Source organism: Podarcis filfolensis (assembly GCF_964270895.1).
Source record: "Podarcis filfolensis genome assembly, chromosome: 12".
NCBI lineage: Eukaryota > Metazoa > Chordata > Lepidosauria > Squamata > Lacertidae > Podarcis > Podarcis filfolensis.
In genome coordinates, this window is record NC_139614.1 from 41,489,476 (window position 1) to 41,514,475 (window position 25,000).

The 25,000-nt window shown below is 43.4% G+C and overlaps 1 protein-coding gene across 8 annotated transcripts in view; it reads right to left on the reverse strand.

Annotated features, from left to right (window-relative positions):
* PARD3 (par-3 family cell polarity regulator) overlaps positions 1 to 25,000 on the reverse strand; it is a 560,882-nt gene that overhangs the window by 509,604 nt on the left and 26,278 nt on the right. For 3 of the 8 annotated variants that reach the window (XM_083579253.1, XM_083579255.1, XM_083579251.1), the window contains exon 1: positions 23,905 to 24,781. The exons of 2 other annotated variants lie outside the window; for them this stretch is intronic. In XM_083579253.1, coding sequence (XP_083435379.1) covers positions 23,905 to 24,024 — 120 coding nt within the window. In that variant the 5' untranslated portion in view covers positions 24,025 to 24,781. Of the gene's footprint in view, positions 1 to 23,904; positions 24,782 to 25,000 lie in introns of those variants that run through there. 3 more of the 8 variants (XM_083579252.1, XM_083579254.1, XM_083579250.1) reach the window with 1 other exon arrangement.

Below are 25,000 nucleotides of genomic sequence, written 5' to 3' on the forward strand. Positions count from 1 at the left end.
TCTATAGGTAAACCTCCCAACTTTTCCTGGGTACTGAAAGAGCCAAATCTCTTTCAAGGCTGCAAACTCAGCAGCATCTCACCCTGCAAGGTGTTATCCTATCTGAATGTTAACACACACCAGGGAGTCTTGAACCAGACTGTTAAAAGGCAGGTCTTCAGAGGAGGAAATGAAAAGGAAAACTGCAGAATCACATGCCTTGGAAGTGCTGAGGGGAAAATGAGAGAGGGGAAAGGGTTTGTCCCATGTTTTAGCCCTTAAATGGCTTGCTGGTCGATACACTAATTGAGGTGCAAAGCTGCCTTTATTGACCATCTTTCAGAATAATCATCCTCTCCCTCCCTCCCTCCCTCCCTCCCTCCCTCCCTCTCTCTCTCTCTCTCTCTCTCTCTCACACACACACACACACACACACTTACTTAGTACATCTGACTTGGCAAGATTTTTTATGGGCACAATTAGAGATAAGCTACCACTACACATGCAGTCAAAATTCAAGGTTTATTTCAAACCCCTTGCTACTGTTTATCCAAAGAATGCAATAATTTTATTGCATTGCATTAGAAAGTAAAATGTAAAGGGATACAATTTCAGTAAAACATTTATACATCCTTTAGGGGAAAAGAAATGCTTAGATATCACCAAAAAAAAAAAAAACCAAACCCAAGATAATAAAAAGCTAGATATCATAAATGTGAGGCACACACACTTAACCAAAAAACCTCATGTGGCCCAATCCTATGGTTATTTACTCAGAAGTATGTAATAATTGGTTAAGAGGATTTGTTCCCTTGGTTGTACACAGGATTGCAGCCTTAATGACAGGGTCGCCAATCTTTTGGGGCTCTTTGGCACATTTGCACACTGGGGAAAAACCAACCTGTTGTGGTCATCCATAACCAAGCACATGCCACCTGTTCTATTGGCTACAATAGACTTGCTCTTTCAAGCTTGATGGGGAGAGTGCTATGGGCACCAGGAAGGGCCTTTGCAGGTGCACTTTGGTGACTCCTGCATTAATGTGACATCTGACAAAGTGGGGTGAAAAAGCTCCTGACTGATGTAAGGTCTTTAGAGCAAGAACTCTTCTTAAAAATGACAAATAATGTGCTAGCACATTGATGCAAAAGCAAGTACTGCTTGAAATTAAAGAAGCGAGTTGCACTTCAAAGCATAAAGCGTTGATCACCACCCCAAGGCAGAGGAGACAATGGTTTCAGATCCCAATTATGGAACATATGAGCTGTGGAAAGAATGGCACAACACTATTTATAGAAAACCTTTGCATTTACAAGACACTTTGGAGGAATAAGGCTGTTAAATATACATCAGGCCAGAATGCTCAAACTGTCTAGACTACAGCTTGTAACAATGTAAAGACAGATCAAATGCTAAAAGGTGTTTTCCATGAGGCATCGAGTATTTACCACTTGTTATCATCCTAATAGAGGCTCAGCTGGTTGTAGTCAATGATGCTTGACAGTGATGTTCAGCTGTAGGGATCTTCTATTGCTGATTATATTCTATATGTCTTAAAGATCTTGTTATTTAATTTTGGTTGGGGTGCTATTTTATACTGTTGCAGTTTATCTACTCTTGTTTTAATTTTGAAGCCACCAGGGACAAATTTTTATTCAGCATGGTGGCATACAATTATCTTAAAATAATCAAGCAGGTGGGCAGAAAACTGATAGCAGAGTTGGTTGTGGGATTTAGTGGGATGATGCCTAAATGTCCAAAATAATATATTTAACAAAGGTACATATTTTTTTCGTGTGTCAGAAAGATGCAGCTATTTTCTTTTTTTAAGGAAGACTAACAGGCAAAAGAATATGGTGCATGTATTGTTAACAATTAATTGCAGAGATGTGCCCAACGTTTCATCAAAGTCATATTTAGGAGAACAGTGTCAGCGTGGTGTAGTGGTTAGAGTGTTGGTCTATGACCTGGGAGACTAGGATTCAAATCCCGACTCAGCCATGAAGTTCACTGGGTGATCTTGAGTCAGTCATGCTGTCTCAGCCTAACCTACCTACCTCATAGGTGGTCCACCAAGACAAATGTATGCATGTAACATAGCCTGCCAGGAACTTGGCAACCCCATTTCTAGTAGGCAGCTAGAGCCTTGGCTGATAGGCAGCTCATGGTTTGGTGTGTCACATGGTTTGGGTGCAGAACTGTTACCAGCCTCTTGCATAGAAACTGCTGGCACAGGAAAGTCACTGAGAGCTGCTGCAATGCAGCAACCATGTGATGTGTCCTAGCCCTTAGTCTGTCCTCTTCAAGCCAATGGGGACTTTTGACAAAATCTACTGAGATTACCTGTGAAACCATTTAAGATTAAGAATGCACACTTAAAGCACAATGGAAAAAGGAAATAAAAGGAGGCCGCAGAACAAAAGGAAAGCAGGAACAGCATTCTTGAACGAGCTTAACTTTCAAATGAGATAATTTTCATTTAGGTCTTATTTACTTGGGAGGCTGAAACTGGGGAAGGAAAAGAAAACCAGAGTGATAAGAGCTGAAGCAAACTGGAGTGCAGCAGCCTGTCAAAGTGAGAAACTAATTGAAGTAGAGATAACTCTTTGAAAAACTGGATCATGGGTGAGGGGACTCAACCACTATAGGGTGAAAATATCTTTCCAGATTAAGAGATACAACCCATGCTGTTTCCCAATAAACGGGGTGGGGGACAGAATAGGGCATTGGTGGGAAGCAAAGATGCAACACTGCATGAGTAATGAGTCCCTAGATGGTTGAATGTACATAAAGAAAGGCCTTGCTGGATCAGATCAAAGGCCCACCTAGTCCAGCATGTGATTCACACAATGACCAACCAGATGCCCATGGGAAGCCTGAAAGTACAACCTGAGCACACTACCACTCTCCCCACCTGTGTCTCCAAGCAACTGGTATTCAGAGACTTACTGCTTCTGACAATGGAGGTAGAACATAGTATAGCTACCAGCCACAGAGCCTAAGTCTTATCCTTCACAAAATTGTCCAATGCTCTTTTAAAGCCTTCCATGTTGGTGGCCATCACGGTATCTTGTGGGATATCTATGTCTTGTGTGAAAAACTACTTTCTTTTGTCCACCTTGAATCTTCCAGCATTCAGCTTCACTGGATGCCCCTGAGTATTAGTATTATGGGAGGGAGAGAGAGAAACCTTTCTTTATACATTTTCTCCACACCATGCACAATCTTATATTCTTGTTCAATGATTAATGGCCAAGAGTTGTGGGTACCAGCTCCAAAAATGAACCTTGAAATGATATCAAAGGGAAAGCATTATAAGAAATTCCAAAATATAGTAGTGAACCAGACCCTTTGATCACTACAAGCCTTGCTTCCAACTGCATATCCTTCCTTAATTTACTATACACAAAGCCTTTCCCCAAAGCACAGAAAATCATCTTGAATGAAAAGTAGCCTTAAGAAGGCTTCTTAAGATGACAAAGGAGACACAACACAGACAATGGCTATCATGTTGCTGAAGGGTATTTACCAGATTCTTCTGCTTGCAAAGGCCACTTGTGTTGCCTGTTCCAAACACTAAAGCAAGCAGCTGCACTGCATCCATCAGGGCAACAGGTTCGGAGAAAAGGCTTCAGTGGGAAACTTAAAAAGGTAAGCGGCAGTATTTTTGGTGCTGTGTTTCGAAAGCTCACAGTGTTGCATTTCCAAACATTTTACAGTAACTGCAACAAGGCCTATCCTGGCTGGGATAATAAATGAAAGGCAGACAAGTCCATGGGTGTATTACAAGGGTAGCAAACATGGTGCCCTCCAGATCTTATTGAAGTCCCAACTCCAAATAGCCACAGCTAGCATGGCCAATGGCCAGGGATAATGAGTTATCATCAGACAATATCCAACATAGAGGGCACTACCCTGGCTACTCCTGTCATATTAAAAAAGAAAAGCAACTGCAATAACACATAGTTCAATTCAGATCAGGTATGGTATCATGGAATTTCCAACTTCTGGGCAAGCTGTTAAGAACTAGCCAGCCTGCAACTACAAGCACCACAGCTATAGATCTCCACCAGTCTAACTTTTGCCCTGGAGACAGCAGTGAAAATGGTACTTCATTCTGCAACTGACCAGCCTTTCCTGTCCCTCCTCCTGCAGTAGCACAAGACTAGGAATGTGCAGCTTGCAGATTCCACGTGTTTTCTATAGAGATGGAGAACGAATTCATTAGGTCTACCTTTAACAGTAAACCAGTGCAATCCTATGCTTGTAGACTGGAGCACAAGTATGCAACCAATGAATGCATTGGTAAGTATTCATTTTTCATAAAAAGCACAAACAAGATGTATACAATTGACATGCAGACTCTTCATGCATTCTTAAGAAAACAAATCTGCACACAAAGTGGGATGCAACAGAGCACCGGTGAGACTGAAAATTAGGCTACACAGTCCAGTTTATCAATGAGCATCTCCCTACAGAGATGTTTTTCTCTCCTTCTGGTTCAAGTTGATATGACCAGACTCTCTATATTACCATCCCTATAAAGAAATTTATTTCAACAGGGGGTGGGAACTCACCCACAGTCTGCACAATCCATACAAACAATATTTAATTAGGGCTCCAAGAAACTGCAGGACAACAGCTTTTAAAAATTGGTCCAATTCATTTTTCTTCTCCCCAGGCAGCACGAAAAGCTTTGCACATGCAGTCACATGTCTAATGGGCCTCCAGTGAAGTGACCATTAACTGGTCTTTTCACCTTTATCTTGGCCAACAATTAAAACAAGAGCATAAAAGAACTGCTACTTCTCATTTTGCATTTCTCTGTCCTGGGATCTTGGGATGAAGAGCAGTATACAAATTTAATTAATAAATAAATTAATAACCCACCTGAGTGTTTTCCTGTGCTGTTCTGTATGAAACAGGGTGATAACCAACTCTGGAAAGCAGCCTCTCAATATGCTATTATTATTCTCCAGAACTGAGTTCTGCATTGTCCTTGAGTAAGCGTCAACTAAGTGATTGACTCTTCTGGATGGAATACAGAAGGGACCTGAAACTAATTAGAAACACAATTCCCCCCCCCCTTGGCATCCCACTCCTGAGAACTAAGCATTTCGGAGCTAGTTATTGACCAAACCCTCACCAGTTTGCCTTTATTGAGCTGTGTTTCCAAATGATGAGTCTTGGGTGGCCGCTGCAACAAGGTCCCATATGAAAACAGGCTTTGCATTTTTGGTCAACTTCAGGTGACAATATCACTCATTAACTGTTAGCCTGCACCTTATATAGAGACCCAAGAGATCGGTTTCTGGAACCTTTGTTCATACAAGCAAGCGGCTACACCCTGGCAGAAAAGGTTTCTGTGAAGTAATAATAGCTTCATAACATAGAGAGTGCCCCTCTATGCACTACTGCTCCAGCACCTTTATCTCTATCATATTCATGATTGCTTATGTCCCAATAAACTTGCTCGCCTTTAGGGTACCAAATGATTCACCCATAGTTAGGATGAATTATAGTAAGTCTGCAACTTATGCACATTTAACTTGTGTGAATTCAGCTTTAGGCGCTTGACAAAGAAATTTTAAAAAATGTGGTGGAAAGGGGGCAGATGTCCAGGGGAAAAGATTTTGGCAATCCCACCCACCATTACACCCAATGTTTAAATTACATGTGATATGTATAACCCCTGCATAAGTTGAGGGCTTACAGTACAACCATATTCCTTTTGGGTTGCAGCGCAACAAGCACTTTAAATTGCGACACCCATCATTTTGGGCACTGTGCTTAAGAATGCCTTTGAGTTACACTAGGCAGAACGAAACACATTATATTTCAACTCACAGACAGCACGGCTTAAAAGACATTTCTGACTTCTTTGCCATAAGATTTGGCTGATGCAGCCACTGTAACTTATTTTGTTAAATCAGTCATTGCCTGTAGCACTTCCCTCAGTCGTAGCGTGTTAAACAACCTGAGCTCTTACCAGCCTGTGTAAGAGGACTAAAAAGGGTAAAAGCTCAAGGGACAACAACCCCCAGGCAAATTTAAGTCAAAACTCTTGCTTCACCCCACAGAGGAAATGTACCTAACTCACATTAATGCATGTTCCCTGTAGCAAAATAATGGCAAAGTGTACATTTAAGTTGGTCCAAACTAGATGATAGTTACTTCCAATAATCCTGGTTCGCACAATAACACTAAGCCACTGTTCATTACACTATGGTCTATTACTCCACGGCTCAACATTATGTGCAGATTTTGTCCAGTAGTTTAGCTATGGTTATTTTACTGCTAACGGTATGATCTGAAATCAGGGCTTGTTTTTTCACTTACAAACCTTGGCTTGTTTTCACTATGGCATGGCATTACATGTGAGCCCAGCACTCTAAAGTGTGTTGAACAGAATAAACATCCACAAAGTTATCAGTTGAATATATGATAGATAAGGCAACAATATGTACCATTTTATAATATGCAGAGGATAATATGTGCAAAGAAACCAGGGAGGGGAGCTGAGGGAAGTCCTGGAGGGGGGGAGAGGGAGGGAGGGAGGGGAGGGGGAAAAGGGGGGAATGTAAATGGTTATGTTGATTGATAATTTGTTTGCTAAAATTGTTCAATAAAAATATATTTTTTAAAAAAATAAAGTGTGTTGAACAGGCAAAAACATGTATTTCTCTAGCACATGAAGTATGCGCTAGAAATGCTCAGTACACTTATTGTGTCACGAGGCTTAACACCCGCTCTATGATCAAGTGTTGAAATTCTTCTTTGCCAGTATTTAATTAATTGGCTCAGCACTGGTGGGGTTTTTTGTTTCCGTTTTGGTAAAAATATGAGTAAGTGCACATACAGTATATTGATAAAAGTGCCATGAATGTCAGCACAAAATGACAATGGGAAGTAAGGGGAGGGGAGGTGATGGTGCTTTGTATCAGATGAGTAATGTGACACATAAAATACCACTGCTCAGCTCCTTCATCTAGAAGCAACTCTTCATCACAGTGAACAGCAACAGTATGTAGAAACTAGTTAAATGAACTTCCAGAGAAAGTGTACCTCAGAAGACCAGATGCCTGGTAAAATCAAAAAGAAAAGCGCCAAACACTTTCACATCCTATTTGTGAAAGCTCAGAAACATCTGGCTGGTCATTATGGGACATGAAAAGCTGGAGTAGATGGACTTTTGGTCTGATTTTTTTTCAGAGACATTTTGTTTTTCATTAAATGCATCCTGCTTTGCTCCATTCTGCATTTTCATTATTGGAAAGAGAAAATAAAAAGGGAACTGCTCAAATTATTTACTTTGTTCAGAGTCTCAGAAATTTCAAGTGTAGCTTAATGGAAGGAAAGTATCAAATCTTTTGTGCTCCTTTTTTCTCTAAGCCTTCAACAATGTGTTTTTCCTTTCTCTACAGGATTCGTACAGCTTGACAATGATAAACAGACAATATCACAGCACTTCTCTGAAAAACTAAGGGAAGAAGTACATGCTAGAGAAAGCACGATGCTGTCCTCAAAAGCAGCACTCATTTGCCAAACCGATCCTTTCTTTCTGCAGCATGTGGTAACACTTAGCATTGTGTCATGACATCATAACATCTGCTTATATGGATTTTGCAAAGAGATCTACATAGGTAAAACTGTTTTGCTCTGTAAAGTCACTTACATATTAGTTTAAGTCTGAAGGCACAACCCACTAGGATGGTCTCCTAAATAAGACTGAGATAAATCAAACTACTGAACTGAATAAGCACAGCAAAAGACCTCCACAATTGTAACAAGTACATAAGAAGCTGCCTTAGACAAGTCAGACTATTGGCCCCTCTAAGTTTACTATTTTCTGTACCAGCCTTCATCATATTGGTGCTCTACAACTCCCATCAGCCCCAACTAGGTATGCAACAGTAAACTATGGTTTATCGTTATTACGAGTTTTAACCTCACACAATCCAAAAAAGTATAAGCAAGATTGGGATTGTAACCAACGAAAAGGAGGGGGGGAACAGAGGGCAAAGACAGTGATGGAGGCTGGCAACAACTTAAAATACACTTCCTGTTAAAACAAGCTTGGGGGGTGCGGTCTAAAATACACAAAATTAGGTGGGGGTGTAAAATCCACGCTTTCACACAGACAATGAAGCCAGAGAAGGACAACAGATTTAGAGGTGTGTTGAGGATGTTCATATGACTGATATCTAGAAGGCATGTGTATTTGAAAACAGGAAAATGTCAATAACAAAGAGAAGTAATGCCCTAGGCATGTAAGTGTAAATTGATATTAACAGCTAAACAGGGGAAACATGGTTCTATGTTCCAAGTTTTTTTCAAATGCTGAATAGATATGTATGCTGAGCAGAACTGAGAAACAAAAAAACCCACACATGAGCCATTCTTATACCAGAAATTTCATATGTGTAGATATTGTTCAGGCAAAAATTTCAGATTTGAGGAAAGTGATGATACTTGCATAATTTAATACAGTCATGATAGATATGGCACTTTCTGTTTAGTAGTGTGGCCAAGTTTTTGTTCATACAAGGGTTTCAATCCTATATCCAGCTGCCTAAGTGCTAGAGCAGGCATCTCCAAACTCGGCCCTCCAGATGTTTTGGGACTACAACTCCCAACATCCCTAGCTAACAGGACCAGTGGTCAGGGATGATGGGAATTGTAGTCCCAAAACATCTGGAGGGCCTATGCTAGAGCTTCTGAATTCAATGACACCTTGAATCCAGCTATAACAGATGTGGGGGATCTTTGGCCCTCCAGATGTTGCTGAATTACAATTCCCATCATCCCTGACCATTGGTCATACCTGCTGGGTCTGATGGGAACTGCAGTTCAGGAACATCTGCAGGACCAAATGTTCCCCACTCCCCATCTATAGGATTGTGCTCAACTTATAAGAATCCTCTGTATTAAAGCACACTTTCTTTTTTATCTGAGAGACAATTTTTAAAACTGGACATGGAGCATATTGATTTGAATACTGGAAATGAATGTGGTGCTGAATGAAGAGATTTGCGGGGGGGGTGGATTAAACTACCATCCAATAAACATATCCATACGCAAGATATACATATACCAGGAGAAAGAGGAAAGTGCAAAGTGTATTCCGTATGGTTTCATAAGAAGCTTGGGGGGGTGTTATTATAACACTCCACAAATGGGAGAAATAGCAGCTGTTTTTGAATCATATGATTGTGCACCACTAACATATGAAAAGGCCTGAATATCCTTGGCAGGAAAGCTAATGTCAGTGGATCCACAGAGTCCACATGTGTTTCATTACTATATCAATACAGTGACTCAGGATGGCCATGCAATTCAACACACAATTGAAATGCACAGATTAGAGTCAGAAATAAAAAAAATGTGTCTTACCTACATGAACCTACACTAAACTTTAACACAATCATTTTTAGGTACATTAACTCAACAACCCACATTAGGCTTGTTACTGAATTAAAGGGCAAGGTTGACTTAGGTAAAGGTAAAGGACCCCTGACAGTTGAGTCCAGTCGCGAATGACTCTGGGGTTGCGGCACTCATCTTGCTTTACTGGCCGAGGGAGCCGACATTTGTCCACAGACAGTTTTTCCAGGTCATGTGGCCAGCATGACTAGCATGACAGAGCAGCGCACGGAAACGCTGTTCACCTTCCTGCCAGAGCAGTACCTATTTATCTATTTGCACTTTGACATGCTTTCGAACTGCTAGGTTGGCAGGAGCTGGGACCAAGCAACCAGAGCTCACCCCATCGCGGGGATTCAAACCACCGACATTCCGATCGGCAAGCCCAAGGCTCAGTGGTTTACAGCACAGCGCCACCCGCGTCCCTTACATGCATGCAAAATCATCCCTGCACAGCAACAATAAAGCGACCTCACAGCACAGACATTTACTATTAAATTGAAATTTCCTCCTCGACACCAATTAAGCTCTCACCACCGGACATTACCAGAATTTTCTGGTATATATGGTGACCCTATCCTTGAATAATGTCTCTCTACTTTCCAATCATTTTATTCAAACTCCTCTTCCCAGTTATTTGTCCTGCAGCATTTCCCCCAATCATTTTGTAAAACGTTAACCAGGTCTCTCAAAAATGTCACCCTTATCTCTTTTTATTAGGATGGATGCATCACCTTTAACTATTTCCCCTTCAGCTCCTTACCTTTCTTCCCCAATCAGTCTTTCTCTCACCTACTATGTGTTTTAAGGGCTTATTGTTATGGTCTTCCTGCTTTGATCCTGCTTTTTAGAACAAGGAAAAGAGACAGGCAGATAGATACACAGAGTAAGGTAGAAAGTGCTTATTCATAGCAATGAAACAAATCATTTCCCCTTTTATCCAGCCCTACAGAGCCACCTGCCCCACAACTCCTTCAACATCTCAATTATTTCTCCCCATTACCCACCACTAGGAAAACCAGATGAAACTGTGGACAGAATTTTAACAGTTGTATTGCAGGGGAATTTTGTCCTGTCTTAATCCTGCAGGTATGATACAAATCTGTGCTTGCTGAAATTCCCTCTCCTACCCATCTATTAAAGGGGAGCAGAAACCTTTGTCTCCCAGAGAGATAGCTGTTAGTCTATTGCAAAAGAAAATACAGCATCTGGTGGCATCTTAAATGTGAAGAAGTGTATTATGGTAACAGATAGGTAGCCGTGTTGGTCTGCCATAGTCAAAACAAAACTGGAAGGAAATTTTTTTTTTTTGGTATTATGGTATTTATTCGTAGCTTAGCAAGGGTATTGTTGGAGCAGAGTAAGCCAACAGGATACCCTGTTGTTAGACTACAATTCCCATCAGCACCAGCCAAAATGGTCAGTGGCCAGGAATGATGAGAGTTGTAGTTCAGCAACATCAGGAAGGCTTCACATTTGCTTTTTCTGTGTTAGAATGGGGTCCACCCCCCCAAGCCTTCTGTACTGAACCCTAGACCCTGTCCCCTCCCCTCCCTTTTTATATCTTCATCATCATTGCCAACATTATTCTAAGGCAGGTGTGGGGAACCTTTGGCCTTCAACAGGCATAGGCAAACTCGGCCCTCAAGATGTTTTGAGACTACAATTCCCATCATCCCTGACCACTGGTCCTGTTAGCTAGTGATGATGGGAGTTGCAGTCCCAAAACATCTGGAGGGCCTAGTTTGCTTATGCCTGGCCTTCAAGTAGTTGCTGGACTACAATTCCCATCAACCCTGGTTGTTGGCCATGTTTACTGGGACTGACAGAAGTTGTTGTTCAGCAACATCTGGAAGGCCAAAGGTTCCCCACACCTGCCCCAAGATTTCCAAGCAACTTACGATGCATTTGAAAACCAAATGCATTACACCACTAATTCATATAAAACACATGCCATTCATTAATATTAATATATAATTTTGTAGGAATGTGTTAATGGCATAATGTGTTTATGATTAAGTTGCCAGGCTATTTACACATAAAAAAGCCCTGCATAACAAGATACAGAGCTACCTCGGTTTACGAACTTAATCCGTTCCGGAAATCCGTTCTTAAACCAAAACCATTATTAAACCGACGAGTGCTTTCTCTAATGAGGCCTCCCACCACCAGTGACCTTCCACTGTTTGGATTCTGTTCTTAGGCCAAGGTAAAGTTCGCAAACCGGGACACTACTTCTGGTTTTGCAGAGATAGGGGCACAGTTCCTTGGAGACAAGATGGTCCTTTAGCACTGAATTCTCAGTGCTAACGATATTTCCAGTTCTCATAAAAATGAGGACAATGCAAAAAAGGCTAAAATTCAGGGCAATGAGAGTGGAGAGAGGAGAACTGGAAATTTCAAAGGAAACATCTCTCTCTCTCTCTCTAGCTATCAAAATTTATTATACTATGCTAACACCACCAGAGGGATACTCTGTGTTATTTTCGCCCCCTTCAGAAACATACTTTCTTGTGTATTTTCTTGTGTATTTACATGAGTATGTCAAGTCTATTTACATATCAATTCTTAACCCAAAACCAAACCTTCGTTTATTTACAATGCATAGTTTGCCACACACACAGGCACACACTTTGGCCAAGAAGTAGAAGTTCTGCAGTGTAAATGTGCTAAGGTAAGCTTTTTTGGCTACTTTTGAGTAAAAGCAAACATATTTGCAGTTGATAGCTGTATTTTATTTTAACTATCTCACACAGCCTTTAAAAATAAGGAGAAAAATATAGCCTTGTAGGTATAAACAATGGGCTATTTAGAATTTTATGTTATTTAAACTGAAAAAACCCAAACAAGTTAGTTCAAACATCTCCTTTTATCTTGGAACACATCTGGAACACATTATTCAAAAACAACAATTGGAGCTACTATTCCATAAATCCACAACTGCTAAAAATATTTTGCCAAATAAAATTAAGACAGTTTGTAAAAGAAACCAAATGGATGGCTCCTAGCCCAGTGACCCATTCACCCCCCTACACCTACACCCACCAGAAATTAAAGATTATGGGGAAATCCAAGCCTGTCATTCCTCTTGCAGAGCAGTGCAGGAACCAGTAGAGACATCCGCTAATGCAGGAGTGGGGAATCTTTGGCTCTTGGGGTGTTGCCAAACTACAGCTTCCATTGGTCCTCGGAAGCATGACCAATGGGAGTTGTAGTTCAACAACATATGTGGGCTAAAGGTTCTGTACACCTGTGCTAATATAAGAACAGGGGAGGCAATTTTTGCAGCAGCAACCACAACAACAACCCTTTCTGATGCAGCCTCCTGTGCTCCCCAAATTCTGAGGGACCCTCTATACTTTCACATTTTAGGTCAAATAGCCCCTGGAACATATCAAGACCATATTCAGCTTAGAGTGTGTCAATGGATTGGATCCAGATTCAAGACATGCATATAGCAGACCCACTGAAATAACTTCCAAGCACAGCTGAGACTGCAAGCCTAACTCTACTCACCTGTGAATTAGCCCCACTGAATTCAATAGGATGAACTACTTCTAAATAGATGTACTTAGGACTGCTCTGAAAAATTGAGATCCAACTCAATGTTTCTCCCAAGACATTCCTCCTTTTCATAGCAGTCATTAAGCTATAAGTAGGGGGTAGTTATCCTTTCTTGGCCCAAGGATCACATTCAACGTTGACCACCCTTCTGGGAACTGCACACAAGCAGCTGATGTGGCCACCACATACTCTCTGCACACGTGTACAAGTCAACAACAGCCCACCTCAACTGATCCAATGCAGGTGATCAAGAAGAAAAGGTGCTTTGCATTTCCATCAGGGTGCTTGGTTGGGCAAGATTTAAACCTCTCCACCCAATCCAGTGCACTGTCCAATTAATTTATTTTTTCCCCTTTTTGCCATCATTGTCAAAATCAGGAGGGGCAGTCGGGGGGGTCAGAAAAAGTGCCTGGGGGGCAGATCAAGCCCCCAAGCCTGGGGTTAACTGGGAGCTAGAGCCTTCATTAGAAGACTGATCAGGAGCCAAAAGACTGAAGGCTGTACAATTTTGCTCTCAGAGTTTTCTAACAGGTATAATTCAAACACTTGTTTCCCACAGAACTGAAAACCAGTTACGCAAGAAAAAGAGCTGCACACTGAATCAACAAAGATGGAATTCACAGGCTTTCTGCTGTGAAGGACAATATACAAAACCACTAACAGATGTGCCAACACACAAAAGCCTCCCACAAGATGGCAAAACCTTCATGAACAAAAGCAAATGAAAGGTGGTTTTATCAAGTCAGTTCTTTTTAGCTGTAATAGTAGAAACAAAATAAAGTTGAAGTTTATATACCTGGGGGTGGAGCAGTTCATTGTGCCATTGATTAGCATGGCACATGGAGTGTTAAGACTGAAACAGGGCATTTTCAGTGGTGGCCACCCTACTGTGGAAGTCCATCCTTAATGAAACCCAGTGCCCTCCATACTGATGGGAGCCTTATGCCAAGTTAAGCCATTGTGGTTCATCTAGCTCACTACTGTCTACACTTACTGTTAGCACCTCTCCAGGGTTCAAGCCAGGGGTCTCTTCCAAATCTAACTGGAGATATCTGGGGTTGAACCTGGGACTCTGCACATGCAAAACAGATGCTCCACCATGGAGTCACAAGTCATCCCCTGATAACATTCTGGTGTGGATTCAAAATGTATGTTTTTCCTCCACCAGGTATTTGGAACATAGTTGTGCTGGAATTTAACAGTTTTATTGCTTCCTGCCTCATGTTTTGATTGCTGATAAATTTTATGGAGATGTTATGGATATTTTAAACATTTTTATGTGTTCGTATTTTATTGTTATTGTTAGGGCTGGTGGGCTCCAGGAGGAAGAAGGGTGGCTTTGGAAAACAAAGAATAACTAAATATTTCAAAGCACTCTCTTATGCAAGGTGATTCAGCCACAGAGGCCTGTACTTACCAAGAGCTTGACAGCAAAATGCTAATTTGAATAATGTGCCCACACCCAATTAAAAGTATCATTTACATAAAAAAAACCCTGATGGGTGCCAAACTACTGTCAGAGGGGCTGTGGCATACTACTTTTACAATTAGCACATACAACTATAAACAAAACTGAGTAATCCCTTCAGGAATAAATACTTGACACTGGGACCTAAAGCTATGGGTTTCAACCAGTTGCAGCTTCCTGCTCATGGAAGGTTCTTCAGTCCAGGAGAGGTTTCCATGAATGGAAGAGGAGAAAGCAATTTTTGCCAGTTCCCCCATTCCCCTGCAACCTTATTCAGATCAAAGGGTTGGAGGACCTGTTTTGAATACTATGGGGGCAGCAAGAGAAAGGTAGATTTTTCTTTTTTAAAAAAAAGACTTCCCTGCCCCCTCCATTTTTTGGAAGTCAATCTGCGGGAGCAAAGAGCTACCTGTGAACAGAGGGACACAACCCTCAAGAATCCACGCATTAGGCAAGGTGAGGCAACAGCCTCAGGTGGGCAGGATCTACATGGGCAGCAGATCCCAAGGTGGATGTTTATTGTTCCCTGCTTGTTCCTGATGTTGATCCTCACTCACCCCTTCTTCCCTGGAGGGGAAGTGTCATTTTGTGGTTCACCTCAGGTGTCAGAATGTCTTATGCTGGTCCTGTGCTCAGTTGTCATCAGCCTGTTTTGGGGTTAGGGTTAGGGAGATGGGGGAACAACTTCTGCAAATCTTGGGGCTTCTGAAGCCTGCTGAAACTTCCATCTTGTGACTGGCTATGTAAGAAGTGGCACTCAAACTGTGTTTGCTACTATTATATAGGATATAAGCCTTCAAAGTAGGAAATGAGTTGCTAGTATCTACAGGGGCACTGCAGAGCTTTGAAATGCAGGCTTCCCTCTCCAGTACTTCAAAAATGAAACCTTGTTCATTTTTGCAGTTTAAGTGCAAGGAAGAAGGGTACAAAATAGCTGCAACTCCAAGCCTACCAGTCAACAAACAGATACGGGTGTCCAGGAGAAGCTGTGATGAGTACTCTCGACAAATATTTGGAACTCACCAAAACCGCCACTATAATCCTATCCAGTAGAAGAGCAACTGCCAAATGCATTCCATCTCTGCTGATCCTCCACTAAAGTTATTCATATATTTCATACTGCATGAATAGCCAGCCAGTCATTTTCCAGCATTCCACCAAAAGGTTGCCAGTCTTGAAATGTTTTAAGAGCATAGGAAGTTGGCTGCAGCCAAAAAAAAAACCAAAAAAAAAACACAGAAGCGGGTGGGATATAGTGGTACCTTGGGTTAAGTACTCAATTCATTCCAGAGGTCCGTTCTTAACCTGAAACTGTTCTTAACCTGAAGCACCACTTTAGCTAATGGGGCCTCCCACTGCTGCCACACCGCTGGAGCCCGATTTCTGTTCTCATCCTGAAGCAAAGTTCTTAACCTGAAGTACTATTTCTGGGTTAGCGGAGTGTGTAACCTGAAGCGTATGTAACCTGAAGCGTATGTAACCTGAGGTACCACTGTACTTTTGGACATCAACTCAAGTTGGGGAAAAGTGGCATCTCTTCAGATCACTGGAACATAGGAAAGTGTCCATCCAGCTCAATACTGTCTACTCTGACTGGCAGAAGCTTTCAAGGGTTTCAGACATGAGTCTCTCTCAGCCTAGGGATTGAATGTGGGACCTCCAGCAGGCAGGGCTGTTGTTTTACTACTGAGATACAGCCTTTCATGAGAGCCCTAAAATAGGAAGCCCCTTTTTTATCCACACACCCCCAAACAAGCTTATGCCATGATACGCTTTCAGCAACAAGAGGGTTACAGAACTACTCTTTGGAATACTTCCCTACCTGTTGCTTATTTGTCACTGAAATACACGGACTCTAGTCTTTCTCTAATGCATTTTTATTTCATGCTGGGCTCCCTCTAGCCACGGCTGACCAATTCAAATCCAATAATAATAATAATAATAATAATAATAATAATAATAATAATTTGTTATTTATACCCAGCCTATCTGGCTGGGCCTCCCCAGCCACTCTGGGCAGCTTCCAACAAAAATATTAAAATACAGTAATGCATCAAACATTAAAAGCTTCCCTAAACAGGGGTCCTCCTTTTCTTTTTTAAACTCACAACTGCATGGGGAGGAGCAATCTGGATCAGATTGATGGCGTCCTGAGGTTTTTAACCCTTTCGTCCCATGCCATTTTCTCTTCTGAAAATTACTCTGCACAAAGCTGCTATTTCCCCTAAAGCTGCCATTTACAGCAAATTTCATAGACAGGACTTACTTCCAAGTTAATCTATCAAGGATAGGAGCCTCCCTGACTGTCTTTCACCTAGCTAGTTATAAACATTTTTATTCTGCCAGGCTTTTGCCTTCTAAGGTCATTGTTACTTGTGAGCTCTGCTGTTGTTGCTTTTAAATAAATTTTAATGTCATGTGTTTTGTGCATATAATTGCAGAGGTGGGGCAACATGGCCTAAGAGCCACATTCCCGTCTTGGCAACCTTCTGGGTGCTATATCAGAGCAACTAGCGTGAATTTTGTCTTTAGACAGTAGGCTAGTTTCTTCACAATCACACAACCCATACAAGCAAGAAAGAAGCATTATTGGAGTTCAAGGATACATTCCATCGAGGTAAAAACATAGTGTTGGTGCACAGCAAGGCTAGCGGTGGCATGGCTTGGGAGGGTAGTAAGTCCAGAGGACCAGAAAGAGAAGACTGGAGGGCTGCATTTGGTTGCCCAGAACTGGTTTAAAGTATTATGATTTTAAACAGTTGTCAATCATGGGATACCTTGGCCACAGCTGCCCATGCGCTGGCACAACTGGATTGCTGCAATGTGTGAGCCAGCAACATCTGGGGAATGAAAGGTTCCCAACGCTCCCTTACAGACTTATTTTGCATTCAACAAGAAGCACAAATTTCCACTTACATGTATTTGGGTCTCCACAGCCCAAAGTGCAAGGATGGGACATTATTCAATCTCCCCATTATTATAAAATACAGTAGACAAAATAAGGTGCATTTAGTCCTGTGTTTTCTTAAGTCTCCTTTTTATAGCAAGTTCTGTCTCTTGCCATGTAATTAACTTTTCATTTTCCTAGCATAATGATCCCATTCCAACAACAACAAAAGATGTCATTTGCATTATACTTGACTTAATTTTGAGCACTGCTTCCTATAAAAGGTATTATCAGCACCCGAGAATTCATCTTTTGCTTTTTAATTTGCAAAATAATATGACTCTGACAGACTACTGCCAGGAGGACATGTCAAGAAAAGGTAAAGCAGAGCTAGAACAATTCTACAAAGTTCTACATAGCTACAAAGTTGATCCTGCCACTGAGGTATCCAACAGGGTAATCTTAGGCTAGGGATGCAAGAAAACATCAAATTCTGACCCATGTTTGTCACATACAGCACTGTTTCCTTTCTACTGCGGTTAGTTTGGCTTTAAAAAAAAAACTGTTATTCATCTCTTTGTCCGCTGGGCAAAATTTTAAATAATAAAAGTATATAACTGATTACATTATTTCACGCCAGCAATTTCAGTGCAGAGGAAACGCAATGCAGCTGGGAAGGGGAGCAATCAATTACTTATCATTTACAAACTGAAAAACAAAAGTGAATACCGATTGTTTTCACCTGCCTGATTTGCCTTCCAGACATGGAAGCAAATAAGTGAGTTTCACCAATTTCTGTTCCTGTTTCCATTTGAGTTCTTTGACACCCCTATGCTGTGCATGTCTGCTACTTAGAAGTCACATTGAGCTCCATGAGACTTTGCCCCAGGTAAGCATGTACAGAACTGCAGCCCTATAGTGCAAGCATGTGCATGTTTAATTGGAAGTCAGATTCACTGAGGTCAATGGGGCTTAGTTCCTGGCAAGTGTGTGGAGGATTGAAGCCTTTGGCTACACTTGTACATAGGTACTTACTTGGGAGTAAATTCCATTGAGATCTACAACTCTTAAATGTGAGTAGGCAGATGTGCATAGGATAATATAGTCACTTTTCAGACCTGGTCATGCCTAAATTGATGGCAGCTTTTATGGGTTAATTCTTTCCTCTAGTAAAAGCATTTTTATAGGTGAACCTGGAATCTACCGTCCCTACCTGGAGTAAGTTCCACAAAGCACAACTGAATTTACTTTCAAGTAAGCATGCATAGGATGGCCCAACAGAATATTTATATGAGGGATGGGAAACCTACGTGACACACCCCCACCCTCCCACCCTCCGAAGTTGTTGGACTTGCAGCTACTCTCACTCCCCAGCCAGCTTGGCCAGTGGTCAGGAATGATGAAGCCCAACAACTTCTGAATGATCAAGGTTCCCCATCCATGATTTACATAGTGTACGTTACACGTCACAAACTTACTTAAGAAAGGGAAGGTACATGCCCCAAAGAGCACACAATCTACATTTCAGAGTTGGTACAGAGGAAGATGAGGACTGGCAAAGGCAAGAGCAGGGGTTGGCAACTTAAGGCCCATCAGCCACAAGCAGCCCACAGGGGTCGTGTAACCAGCCCATGACCCACCCCAAACTGAGCCACTTGCTCGGCAAGCCCCCATGTGCTGCACTAAACCGGTGCAGCGCAGCGTGGGGACTCGCTTCCACAGTGCTGGAAATCACGTCTGCGCAGACGCCAGAAATTGCAGGCACGGGTGCGTGATCCAGCCCATGGAGGGATCTCCACTGGAGTTAACCAGCCCAAGCGAGGTAAACCTTGCCAACCCCTGGGCAAGAGAAACAAGAGATGGCTGTGGCTAATGTTAGGCTTTAATAAGGTCGGCATCAAGATTGTTTTAAAGGAGGGACATGCTGTTTTAAGGAATTTCATTTTCGTTCCACCACCCCTAGGTGCGTGCACACAAACACACACATGCACACACACACCACAGGCACCGGCAGGAGTTGTTATGCATAAAACATATTCAAATATGTCAAATAAACTTTCAGTAGATGCCAACTGCCTGCATAAGACTAGAAAAAGAATACAATGAGTGTTTCAAAGGTTTACTGTTCAAATGCAAAACATTTTGACCAATAATACCAGCAGGGCAATCTATCAGTATATTTGAATATTTAAATATATGGCATCCATTTTCATATCCTCTATTTTGAAGTTATTTGTACAATTTCTCCCAATCAAGTTTAACCATACCATAAAGCTTTTTGTAGATGGGGTGAGGCCATAAAGCAGCAGTGGGGAACCTGTGAGCTGACCCTCTTGCTCAACTCCAGCTTTCATCATCACCAGCTAACACTGCCAATGGTCAAGGAAGATGGGAGTTGTGGGCTTGAAACATCTGGGAGGACCACAGATTCCCCACCCTTTCCCATAAAGCATTCAGTATTGTACATTTGATTGCTATAATCTGCTCTATAACCATAGGGTAAAGAGCAGATTAGAAATAGGATAAGCAAACATTTAAATTAGTGGCATAGTATTTTCTTATGGATGGCAGCACTGACTGCAAAACATTTCACATAATGCACATTTAGGTATTCAGTTAAGTACTTTTATAATGTGGTGCTCTGGGAGAGGGAGAGGATGCACATTTAATGTACAACTTAATAAAGTTCTGGAGATGCCTAGGCATCTCTGCTGAATGAAAATATTGCCATATGAAATTATTATTCAGTCATGCAGAAAAGCATATGCTACAGCCCTCTGACATGTCTGAACCACATCTGGGGTTTGAGAACTTGAAAACATCATCACCTTAAAGTCCTCACACACCCCATACACTGTGAGCTGGCATATCTGAGTGAGAGGCATCTCTCTCCAAAAACAAAGGAACTCTTCATACATTAGATTTTTAAGTATATGCTTAAACATCTTAAGTGTGCCCCTAAGTACACTAAGCACGAATGCTACAGGTTGATGTTTGTGTACCATTACTGTATATCATGCTGTTGTTGCACTTAGGAAAACAAGATTGTCTGGAGGTCCTTCCAAATAACACTTTGTTGCAAATCTAAGTTTGCTGTGGTGCAATGTTGAAACAATCCCAAACATTAATTGTTTGGGAAGCAGAGAGCAAACAGCGAAAAGCAAACTTGAAACTCTGTCAAAACCCTTTGAGAATCGTTTCCCACCTTTTAACCACACAACTGAAGGAGTCTCGTGAGCCACCTCTCTAATCTCTTTCCCCTACCCACATGCAACCATGCATAACCTGATACTGTATTCAGCTAGAGTTAAGCTAAGACCTTGTATTCCAAGAAGTTATCAATGGCTGATATAACAGCGGAAGATAACTTCTTGAGAACAAGAGTATGAACACATTTGCCGAAAGTAAGGGGGGTTGGCTGCAATGCCCAAACAAGCCAATTTTATTATTTTTTAAGGAAAGAGAGGTGTCAAAGGGTAGATGAATAACAGAGCCCAAGATTCTTAATTCACATTCTTGCCAGTGTGGTGCAGTGATTTGAGCATTAGACTAGGACCTGGGATCCGGAGACTAGAGTTTACATCCCCACTCAGCCACAGACTCCAATGGGTGACCTTGGGTGAGTTACTATCTTGCAGTCTAGCCTACCACACAGGGTTGTTGCTAGGATAAAATGGAGAAGGGGAGAGAAACAGGTATGCCACTTTGAGCTCCTTGGAATAAAAGTGAGATATAAATACAATAAAAATCTATCTCAGGCAAGTTTTCTTAGAGCAAATCCATAGCGTGCAAAACAGCAGCAACCTCCAGCCTGTTATATGTGTGATACCCTACTTCCCAAGGTGCCTCTGCAATCATCTCCAGTTGCCTGTTTCAAAATGAAAACTCCATCATGCACCACCTTTCATTTGGCTTTAAGAAGTGCTGGGCATGTCAAAGGCAGTGCTATATAAGCAACAGCACCGTTCTTTTCACGCTGTCCTGTGGTTTGCAGGCAACATGCTGCTGCTGCTGCCTCTACCAGCCATTCTGATATGACTCACAACCTGCTGGGCTTGTCTCTCACTAAAAGCCAGCTCTCCTCTTCACAGCAAGGCATTTTCTTGCACTTTGGATGGGGGTTCAAGCTGTGAATAAAAACACTTCTTAGGAGCTTACATGCCTCGATTGGGGGGGGTGTCCTATTTTGTTTTCCAAAATAAACAGATTGCTTATTTTCCTAACAGGGGCCTTTTTTATTTGTATTTCCTTATGTCATTTGGATTTTGCCATGGATTTGGTCCCCCACCCAGAACAAGTAGCACTGTGAACACACAATACTTATTTGCCAGCTTCCTTTGAATCAAGAGTCTACTGTGTTTTGTTATTTTCAATGCACGGTTCTAAAATATACTGGGAAGTAGGAATATCAGCCAAAAAGGATTGTATGGCTTACCCAAACACCCCTTCCTGTAATTACCTATGCTCTCTCTCAATTCCAAACAAAGTCCCCAAAAAATTCCCCAAGCTGCAAGATAGAGATGAGAACTAAACATCTCTAGAATGAAAGCCTGCAATCAACTTGTCAGTCAAAGGGAGAATTACAGAATGTATTTTCTTTCCGTTTTAGAAAAGGGATTGTATCTTACAATAAGGCAGAAGAGCTGAACATTACAGATAGCTATGTATTCTGCCAAAACTACATCAGAATAATAATTATTATTTATTTTTATTTTCCAGGCGTCCTGCAAACCCAGTAAAAATCCAAGCAAGCTTTATATGCAGCAGGAGGACATATGAACTCCAGTGGACAGTGTGCTCCAGAACAACAGAGCAGTTACAGTTCTGGGCATATTCTAATTTTGTTCAGCACCTCATGGAACCCACAATTAAACAGTTGCTTATGTTTCCCACCACCCAAAAAGGCAATTGTGCAAAGGAGGGATTTCAGTCCCTGGGGTGTCTTACAGCCTCACTCTCTCCTTCCCCATACAAAAGTAGGCAAACACACTCTACATGCTGACACAGGAAGCATGGGGAGGATATGATGGCTGCATCCAATGTTAAGCCACATTCAAAGAAGGCCCACCAAAATGAATGAAAGTGACTAACCTATGCCCAATATCAGTGGGTTTACTCTGAGTAGCACTTAGTTGGGTACAGCCCGTAATTTGTGCAAAATGTGACCTGCACAATTATAATCAAGGCACAGCTATTTATCTTACAGGAAAATAGTACTCACTTGAAAGAATTTTTTAAAAAAAGAAATCTAATTTTTGCTTTAGTTAACCAATTCTGTGTTTGAGAGCTGAAAGGAGGTGGAAGAAAAATAAAGCTCGGAGTTTATTTATTTTTTAATAGCAGAACTCAGTTACTGTTCCTATGCATGAGAACTCCATGATTTCATGTTTAGGGTTTTCTCTCTCCGGCCTGGACTAGCTGGAAAGCCTGGGGCTGGATTTCAAGTCTTTGCAGTAACCACAGCTCACGAAGAGAGGGGGTGGGGTGAAATTTACACGGTGCAGGAAGGAATGAAAGAAGGGTTTTTTTCTTTCAAAAATAATAACACAGCGTTGTTGTTGTTTTTGAAAACCCACACACCTTTGTGGATATAACTCGCTGTTGAACAACAACGCCGAACTACAACTCCGTGTAACAACTGCAACTGGAGAGATGTCAGCCTTAAGTGACATCTAACAGCCTAGCTGTGCTTTGCAACCCTCGGCGTGCATAGGCGATGAATGCAACACAACAGCTCCCCAACACCATCCTCCTCGAAAGAACTACGTGATTGGAGGGGGTGGGCGGGGGTCTTTATAAGTGGGAATGGGGGGGAAGAGAGGCTGAACTACAGCCACGACGACCACTTGCTGGTTCCAAACACACACACCCCAGCACAAAAACTGCAACAAAGAGTTCAGGCCCCAAAAGCCACGCGCGACTCTCTTCTGCAACTGTGTATCTCGCCACACCGGACTTAAAAAACAACAGGCAAGAACCACAAATCTCAGCGAAGAAGCACAAAAGGGGGGAAAAGGAGCCATGATGTTCAGCCAGCCCCAAACTCGGAAGCTTCCCATTTCCAATCGCTCTCTCTCTCACACACGCACATTCTCCTCCTCCTGGATCAGTAACAGGGACGGATACAAGAGCTCTGGGCGCTTGAAAGTTTACTGTCCCGGGGCGGGAAGGGGGAGGCGGCAGCGGACGACGACGGAAAGCGAGAGGAAGCGATCCCTGCTCCCCCAAACTCTCGTCCACGTTTCCTTGGAAGACTTTCTGAATCCCAGCTCCAGCTCAGCTGACAAAGCTCCCAACCCCGGGCTGGGGGTGTCCCGATCGGAGCCCCCTCGCTCCTCTGGCTCCCTTCCCCACCAGCCTCCACTTTTTGCCTCTCTTTCCAGCTCCCTCCCCTCTCCAGGAAGCGCCATATTGATCCCAGGCGCCCTCTCTCTCTCGCTCTCCCTCCTCCTCCTCCAGCTGCTGCTGCTCCTTCGCCTCCAGCCCGTCTTTCCTGCTCACCTCGCCCAAGTTCTCTCCCCCTCCTCGCCGCCCAGCTCCCCCACCCCACCCTTCGGCCCCCACGTCGCGCCCACACACTCACCTTGGCGATCGCCTTCCTGTACCTGGTCACCGCTTGCTCGATCAGACTGAAAACTTTCATCTGGCCGTCCCCGCAGGGCACGACCACCCGGGTCCGGCCAAAGCACACGGTGACTTTCATCCTGCCGCCCAGCGCGGCTCCCGGCCCCGATCCTCGGCCCGCCGCTTCCCGGAGCCCGCTGCTGCTGCTACTACTAGGCGCAGCCCGCGATCGGCGGCAGCGCGGAGGGAGACGAGCGCCGCTCGGCTGGCCCTTCGCGCTTCCCCGCTTCCGCGCCCGGCCAGCAGCGCCAAGCGGGAGCCCGGCCCGAGGGCGGGCGGCTGGCGGAGCCTGCAGCTACCAAGTCGGCGGAGTCCCGTGGCGGCGCGAAGGGGGAGGCCCGGGCGGGCGCCCGTTCACATGCTGCGGGGGGAGGAGGAGCGGGGCGCCGCCGCTGCCGCCAGCGCTAAGCAGGCATGCTCGCTCCTCGCTCGCTGCTTGCTCGCCCGCTCCCTTCCTGGCGCGCCAGCCGCTGCCTCTGGCCACCTGTTCGGCGTCTCCTCCTGCGCGCAGCTAGGCGGCGGCTTGCCTCACTCCTGCGACACGGGAAGGGCCGGGCTGTCTCCCCGCGAAGGCCGTGCAGGGCATTGCTCTTCGCCAGTCGCTCTCCAAGGCTCTCCCCCCACCCAGCCCCGTTAAGGGGTCAGATGCATGGCCAGGCGCACTAGGTATCCGCCAGCTCTCTTCTTCTTTTCTCGGAAAGCTGGCTGTTTTCCACCTTCCCACCACTTTGAAAGTTTTGCTCTACTTCCTGACTGTTTGCTTTCCCGCTATCAGGTTTATTTCGGAGTAACTTTCGTCTTGCAAACCGTCTCCTTGCCCAGGGAGGCCGCAGTCCTAAATGGGGTGGGTGCTGGGGCGCCAGGCCTCTCCGCCTTGGTGGATTTAAGTGAGCACGCAGCAGTTGTGGCTCCAGAGATTGGGTGATCCGCAACAGATGCGCAGACCCAGCTGGTTCGGGATTACTCGGTGGAAAATGTGCGCAGCGTTAGGAGAGGAGTAAAGCTGCCGGCCCATGCTTACTTTCCACTGAGAGCAACAGCAGGATTCTGTGCAT